The sequence below is a fragment of the Montipora foliosa genome, chromosome 6, assembly GCF_036669935.1.
Source record: "Montipora foliosa isolate CH-2021 chromosome 6, ASM3666993v2, whole genome shotgun sequence".
Taxonomy (NCBI): domain Eukaryota; kingdom Metazoa; phylum Cnidaria; class Anthozoa; order Scleractinia; family Acroporidae; genus Montipora; species Montipora foliosa.
The window spans coordinates 45,466,516-45,474,958 of record NC_090874.1 but is presented as its reverse complement, the minus strand read 5'-3'; the positions used below and the strand labels follow the sequence as shown (position 1 = coordinate 45,474,958).

The window sequence follows — 8,443 nt, the reverse complement described above, 5'->3', positions numbered from 1 at the left end:
ACTAAAATGTACAAACAAATAATCAATCTTGTGACGCAAATTACAAGTTCACACATTATGCAATTACACACCTATAAATATAAGAAATAAATAGACTATAAAATAATCAATTACTTGTACAATAAAGTTATTGTCTAGTACACTGTAGCTGCAAAGAGCCAATTGAGGTCAGGTCACAGAGCAACTTCGTCGTCTTTTGGTTTTTTTTGGGAGAATTTTCATATTTCGGTTTTCCTGATCTTGTTAAAATAAATAACACGGTTTTGTCTTCATTTTAGAGTACTTTGCCGTGCCGTTAATTTAAGCGAGGACACCAAATGCTATCGGAGACCAGAGTATTCAGCAGCAACTCCTTTTCACACCTTCGAAAGCCTGGATAAACTGTAGTAAAGGCAACGGATAACAAATCGTTTACCTACCACTTTAAGTTGACAACACCGGCATGACCTTTAATCTCGTCTTTGCTGATCGATCAATCACCGGACTGAAAGTTTAAAAATAACGGATATTTTTCCTTCAGATACCTCTGTTAAGCGACATATTCTGGTCCCATCCAGCTATGATTGCTCCCACGCTATAAACATGGTTAAAAAGTAAATTGACAAAAAATGAACTTTTTCAAATGAGAGTAAACGAGGTGGCAATGCCTGGAATTACGAGCATTGAATAGCTACACAGAAAGGAGAACTAAAAATTTGAAGTCAAATTACTAAACAGATGACCATTGCGTGAAGGCCAAATTTTGGTCATATATTTCAAATAAGATTGTATTTAGCTTCTTTTGAGCCAACGGCTATTTATTCATTGCAGACATGGTAATTTTGACGTGAAATATCGTATGTTGTAACAATGAGTTTCTTGGCAAAACCCGACCCAATCATGGCAGACTGAAATACAGATTTGTTTCCTCTCTTTTCTTAGAAGAACTATGCATTAATATCTGAAAACGAAGATGTCTTGATTAAATTTGTGTTGTGGCAATAGGGCCGTTTATACGAGAGAAAATAAGACGCGGCTTATTCTGGCCGCGGCGTACATAATACGCGAAAGGAAATATTTATAAGAGCATAAACTCCCAGGCCAGGATAAGCCGCGGCTTGAGAAAGCCGTGAAGGTAGATTTTGTACCATTTATACGGGGTGCTCACGTCTTATGTAAGCCGCGGCCAGAGTAAGCCGCGGCTTACTTTCTCTCGTATAAACGGCCCTAATGTCTCGCACGATTTCGTATCCAGTGCAACGTTTTAGTTTCCACCCAGCAAACAAAAATAAATTGATCAGAAAGTGCACTGAGAAAGCCAAGAAGAGAAAATTACATTGCAACAGTCTTTTATGTTATTTTTCCTAGTTTTCGTCCCCTTTTAAATAATTCAAAGTCACCTTTTTTTTCTCTCAATGGCCTTCGAGGTTTAATTAATTTGGTCTCGGGATATTAAACTGAATTACAATAAGTACATTGCGTTTTCCACTTTCGTGATTTGTAGAAATTGTCATTGTCGCCTCAAGGGTATATTAGAGAGGCAGTCCGAGTGTTGTGTACATTGCCTCATTTCCTGTGACGTTTTGTCTTATTGGTAAATATTGTGAGGAAATGAGATATTTCAGTTGACAAGGGACCCAGAGGGGAAATATCGGCGATGGTCTCAATTGCATTAGTCCACGAAAAAACCTCAGTCTTTGTTTTTGCGTGTAATTCAGTACCAAAAGCAACGGATTATCAATGGAATATTCGAAGCGGCTTGGAAATAATAACTGAAAGTGCCATTGATATGGATTTCTGCAAGGACAATTGCCTTGAGAAGGCAGCTGTATTTGTTGATTTGTTGGTAATACAATATAAAGTTGACATAAAAGTTACACCATTCAAAAACTATTCTTAATTGAAAAGGCCAATGCTAAGAAAACGGAATATAATTACGGGAAAATTCCCTTGATTTCCTAATGCATATGATGTACTCTAGTTTATAATAAGCGATATAGGGTGGCGCGTAACGGCATATCTTCAATATTCTCGAACAAGTGGATTTGCAAGATTGACCTTTGCTGGCTGCGGCAACAGATCTGTATGCATGGAAATTAACGACAACAGCACTCGTACACTTTTAAATGGAACTATCTTATTTGATAACAAAAATTCACCAAAGCAAGTCTCCGAAGACGGATGGTTTTGGATCTTATTGGGCGTAATTGGTGTAGTCGCTTTAGTAGCCAACTCCGGTGTTATTTTTCTGATTGCAACTCGTCGACGCCTTCGTACAGCTTGCAACAGCTTCATCTTGTCGTTGACATTGTCTGACTTACTGGCAGGCGCTGTAGCCATTCCAGGTTCTTTCATATGCCAATTTAGTTTAGGTTGCAACGTAGGAGTTTGGTTTATTTTGTGTAATTTCTTTATCTGTGCTTCAGTTGGCAATGTTTGTACCTTGGTTGCCGATCGATTTTTCCGAGTGTTGTATCCTCTGAGATACCCTGTGTTGATGTCTTCCAGAAGAGTTGCAAATCTCATTTTGCTTGGATGGACGGTGCCCATTTTTCTTCAACTTATTCCATCACTTGTCATTCGGCTGAATCCAGCCTTGAACCAACGGGTTTTTAGTGTAGTCCAAATGTTTACGTTTGCCATTTTACCTTGCATGGGTCTGTTACTTGCCTTCGCGAAGATCTGTGCCATTACCATTAAACACTCGCGCCATCACCGTGTTCAGGTAGAGCAAGTTTACAGAACCTCTGCATCATCCGTTCAACTCAACGTAAACCTAAAACTCAAGACCCGGAAGTCATTCTCGGTCATTGTCCTCGGAGTGGTCATTTTCTTCTTTGTTTTCTGTTGGTCTTTTACGATCTACAGAGGAATCTGTGATAGCTTCGCCTTGTGCAAAGTTCACCCACCAGTCATTTTGGCCTCGAGAATTTTCTTGGCAAGCAATATGGCGGTCGATCCTGTTGTATACGCCATATTAAAGCAAGACGTTAGACAAGAACTTGTAAGCACGATACTTGCAATAGCAGGACACAAAACTCGCATACGGGATATCCGTATGAGTCAAACGCGAACATGGTTGGGGCAGTCAAGAAAATAACTTCGAACAGGAAACGCCATCATAACAGTGCTTTTTGCTTACCGTATGCTGTGTGAAATGAAATGATTTCAGGAGCAAAATTTTAATTTTTCCACTCGTTCACGAAATGGAGTAAATATATGTATAACATACACATACTTCTTAAAATTTCAACCTCGCTTCATGCATTTCTCGTGCTAAGATTGGTTACTCAATCTCGGTTATCAGCTAATACACCTTAGTTTGACCATATATGGTAAATGATAGCGCTGAGCGTTTCTAAAGTAGAATTTTTTTTGCCGGAAAGCGAAATTTTTCTCTGAATAAAGCAAAAAAAACGTTTTTGTGGAAAGTTTGGATCAATTCTGACGCTTAGAAGCGAGCGAAAAGGTAAGAAATGTTTTTGTGATGAGCCTTCGTATGTCTGACCACCAAGTATTACAGAACAACGCATCTTCATCAAGTTTTTTCCATTTCGCTGGGATTTTCTCCCTTTTTTCGCTCGTATTTCGTACTTCCAAACTTTTGGAGTCTAAGAATGTAATAAAACAAATTATCAGGGCCGTAGCCAGAAAAAAATATGACTGAGGCAATGACAGTGGTTAAATTATCTTCGGAAGTATTTTAAGTGTTTACGATGCATATTACATATTAAAGACAACACTGGAATCACGCTTTATTTTAAAATTTCACGAAACAATGACCGAGGCAAGTGCCTCGGTTTGCCTCATACTGGCTACGGCCCAGATTGTCCATTCGCGCTTGTTCGATATGAGACTGGTTATAGCCTATATATATATTCCTTTTGTGAGGCAAAAGAAGACAAAATAAACAGGAGTAAGTAAACGGGCTATTTTTATTACGCGATAAACATACCTGAGGCCGCCCGTTTCACGAAAGTCCCAAAAACCTTTCGGGCCCGAAAAGCCATACACAGGATTGCTTGGAGAAACTGGTCTTTTGATATGTTTTACAAAATGAAAGAGAAAAGAAAATAATTGCGGACTCTGATGACTGAAACCCCTCCGTACCCAAGATACAGAGGGCATTGAGATACCCGAAAAAGGCCAGGAAAGTTGCGAGACTTTCGAGAAACGGGTCCCCCTCAGACATAGGGTGCTCAAAATAAAACACATTTAAAAAAAGGTCATTTGCCATTTCTTGTCGTTTGTCGAAACTAATTCAATATAAATGATTGAGTGTCTTCCCACATGAGGCAATTAGTTTTCAAAGCATAGGATCGCTTACCGATACTCCCCCATTGAAAATTTCACGGCTGTCTTGGTCATATTCTTTAATTTTCAAGTCACGTTCTCAAAAAAAATTGCTGACGGTACAGCCAATGGATATCAAAGGAATCTAGCAAGAAGATCTAATGATAATAATGATAATGAAGACGTGTATAAGTTAGGAAAAACAGAATTTTCGGTCAAGGCGCTTTTTCCAATTTTCGTCCTCTTCATAATTAAGTATACAACCTCAGTGCATTAATATTCTTCATTATTTTTTGGTGCTTATTGCTACAGACGTTTTTTAGTCTTTTCCACGCAAAACTGCCTAACGACTCTTTCTACAGTCAACCCTTCGATATTCTCTCCATCTCTCATCTCTCTATTTTGCTCTCCGTTTTTTTTTTTTTTTTTTTTTTTGTTTCGTTGACTTTAAATGTGTGAGTTTTTACTTTTTTATTCAGTTTATATAGAGCATCCTAACGTGTAGTTTTCCATCATTTGAATCATCAGCAGTGATGCAATTAAAGCCGACGTCACAGTCAAACTGAGTAGATATGTTGTAGACAACATTGCCAAGACTCTTGAAATTACAAAATACCAGCAAATGAATATAAAACGCTTTTATTATAACATTGTATTAACCTTCCGCTTAAAAACCTAATATCTTGGTGCGCATTTAACATCGGTATTTTGTGAAAGAGTACTTCCTCCTTAATTTTCCGAATGTTGACGGGCTAAAATTCTCTTGCAATTAGATTCTGTCAATAACGCTATCCTTATGTGATTAAATTTGCACAATTAAGGAAGACAGAGTAAATATTACCACGTTATAAATGTGTTTTACGGATGCAATGTTTGTTTCTTTTTTTAATAGTATTAGCGTATGCCGAATTTTAACACGTTCCTACGATTGTATTTACTTGCAAGAGCTAATAGGTCAGAAGCATTAATTTGATTACGACCACTCATGTCCGTTGTGTAATAGTTGGAATGAAACAGTAAATAATCAAAACGGTAGAAAAGGTCAAGTTTCGAGTTACGCACGTAGGCTCGGCTTTTCTTCAAACCTAACCATGGTGGGCCGGGCTCTCAGTTGGTGAGTTAGAACGAAAAAATGATCCGGATCGATGGTGAAAAAGCGATCGCCAGATTTATCGGTCTTTTTCTTCGAGCTCGCTTTTTCCTCGATACCGATTATTTTTCGCTAGTTCCTATAATATAAGAGCCTGGAACAGGCTATGGGCAGGTGAAACACGCGGTCATGCCATTAACGAATTCTATATCGATAGAGGAACTGGCAAAACGATACGTAATGCTATAGGTATGGCAAGTCAGGCCGAGTTATTGACGAAGAGAGAACGACCAGTACCTTTACCTTGAGCATTGAGTAGAACATTAGTAGGGGCTTGCCTCTCCAATACAAGCCCTATGAATCCAACCTTTAAGCGTATCTTTCTATACGAGTTCTCCGACTCTGCACGCGCTCTTTAGAATGGCCAATCAGAATAAAGTTACTGTCAAACGAAGACAAAAATAGCTAAAACAATGTATGCAAATTTTGAAAGTTGATGTAAATGTGAGTTTCCTGCTGAAGGGTTAGTTCTAAAGATAGAAAGATGCACACAAAGGTAAACTCAAGGATATAGTGCATCGGGAGGCTCTTACTCAAAGGCTCACGGTCTTCTCTAGTCTCTCACACAGCCGTTATTTGCTGCGTGGGAGACTAGATCTTTTCTGACCTAGTTTTTAGAGAGCTTTAGATTTTAGGACAAGAACGACTACGAGTACAAGATTTTCTCATAGAACAACAGTGAGCGCGCGCAAACCAGCGTCATTTTGGTGGGAAAAAACGTGATACCGTCGAAATTTTAGTACGAGGGTTTGCAAAAATGTTGTCGTGTCAAAACAATTCAACAACACGGTAGAAGTTTTATCATTTTTCGATCAGCAAAAAGGCTCAGCTACCAGTAATAAGAATAACTGAGCAACCTACACTGCTTAAAACGAGTAAGATGAATCGTCCGGGTTATAAATTTTCTAAGTATTTTGGCTAAAAACGGGCAGTCAAATCTCGTACTCGTTCTCGTCCTCGTCCTAGAATCTAAAGTTCTCTATTCTTAGATTGCTACTTCCGGCGCAAATTTAGAAGTTATGGAATGGGTTTTTTCAGGGTTCTTTCTCAAGTACTCAAACTCCGATGATCACTTCCAGCTCCTGGGGCCCGTTTCTCGAAAGTCCAGAAAAATTTTCGGGCCCGAAAAGCCATTTGTGAAACTGCCAACCGCTTGTTTTGGAGAGCCGATAATTTAACGCGTTTTCAAGGTAACAAAAAGAAAAATAACTGTGAAGTTTAACGACTTATATCGTCTCCGTTCTTGAGATACAAAGGGAATTGTGACACCCGAAAATGGCCCGTAAAGTTTGGAGAATTTCGAGAAACGGGCCCCTAGACCTACATACTCAATTGAAATATAGGCGAAAATTTCATATATGCTTTCTATCGTATAGAAAAGAAAGTAATGGTGTAGTATGAAAAGGGCTTTTAATATGCAGGCAAACTGATCCGAGATGAAAAGGAGAATTCTGATTGATTCTCTGAGCGGTCCGAATTTTGCAATACGGACCGCTAAGATGGACTGGTTAAGTAGCCGCGTATATAGGTTGCCAAACTGTTCTCATTTTCTCGGATATAAAAAGAAAAATACGAGAAATTTTAGTTTGTCATGTCGGAGTTCCAGTACGAAATTTACTTTCCAGAATCCTTAACAAAAGCAGGCGAAGAGGCAGCACTCAAGGAGTAGAAAACCTTCGCAATAAACCACTTTATCTAAAAGCCTTGTTCGGGGCGTGCTAGTAAAATATTGGTCTCGTATTTTTTTGGAAGTTTATACATGCAATATTTTCGCAGTACGGACCTCAGGCTAGTTCAATAACTTGTGACCGTATTGAGCCCGCATCATTCAATCCTAGATATATATGCTAAAAATGACTGAACATAATTAGAAAATATCTTGACTACTCATTTATCAATAATACCCACATTTATTTTCAAAGACAAGAAATCAGCTTCACAATTCGCTTGAATTACATAGATCGCTGTTACAACAACTGTACACACAATTCGGTTTTGCCTTGCAAAAATCACTGCAAACTGACTCCTCACTGCACGTTCTTCTGTAGTAATAGTTGCTCATTCCTTGCGACATTTCCTTCATCATTACGCACCTCCAACCCGACTCACAATACTTGATCTCTTGATTTGAGGTGCACTGGGACCAACTGGATGATTCAGGGCATTCATAGCAAGTCAAGGATTCAGCTTCGTAAATAGAAGCAGAAACGGATAGTTAAGGAACGAACAAACTAACTAACAAAGCTGATTCTGTCAGTTACTCAATGAACCATGGGAATTCAGATATTACTGTATAAAGAATTTTATAGCCGGACTGTTGAAGGATGGGGGAAGGGGAGGGGAAGCCTTTCTCCACTGGGGAAAATAAGACCTAAGTCTTAGTACTCAAGCTAATTTTTTGATAGTACAAAAAGACCCAGGAAGAAGTTAATTAAACATTGCATGCCTAAACATGTAATTCGAAATATCCTGTAAAATGCAGATTTCAAAGCCAAATTGATGCATGGTTATGTAAAAGTTGTTAAAGTATTTTGGCGGGTCAGCGCTGACCAGGCTCCAAGAAATTCGAGCAATATAATTTTTGTTTAAAAGTTGTAAAAAAGAGCCCTGTAGGACCTGTAGCACGTTGCTTGCATGTAGAATGTTCTGATAATGTCTTTTAATCACTGATATTTGCATTTCTTGGAATTGACTGACAATTCTATTTGAATTTAATAAAATGTAACAGCAAGAATCCTTAGACATCATATATTGCCGTGTTTAACTTCTTGAATCGAGGGGGTCCTTTGAGGCTCCTGGACTCGATTACCTAATATGCATTAGAATCAACCTCCATTCAGAAATTAGTCTAAGGGTGCGTTCGATTGGGAAATGCGGATTTATATCTTAAAATCGGGATCTTCGGATTTCTAATCGAACACAAAATCCGAAAACGGATTTCGCGACGGATTTTGTTAATTGGAATCCTTACCCGACATGGACTTCCAATTAGTGAATCTGCGACAAAATTCGTTTTCAGAT

At 38.6% G+C, this 8,443-nt stretch overlaps 1 protein-coding gene across 1 annotated transcript; it reads left to right on the top strand.

Annotated features, from left to right (window-relative positions):
* Window positions 1-1,829: 1,829 nt before the first annotated feature.
* On the top strand, window positions 1,830-5,180 carry LOC138007501 (histamine H2 receptor-like). The gene has a single exon (XM_068854462.1). The coding sequence runs from the start codon at window positions 2,069-2,071 to the stop codon at window positions 3,077-3,079; it is 1,011 nt and encodes a 336-aa protein (XP_068710563.1). The 5' UTR covers window positions 1,830-2,068; the 3' UTR covers window positions 3,080-5,180.
* Window positions 5,181-8,443: the final 3,263 nt, after the last annotated feature.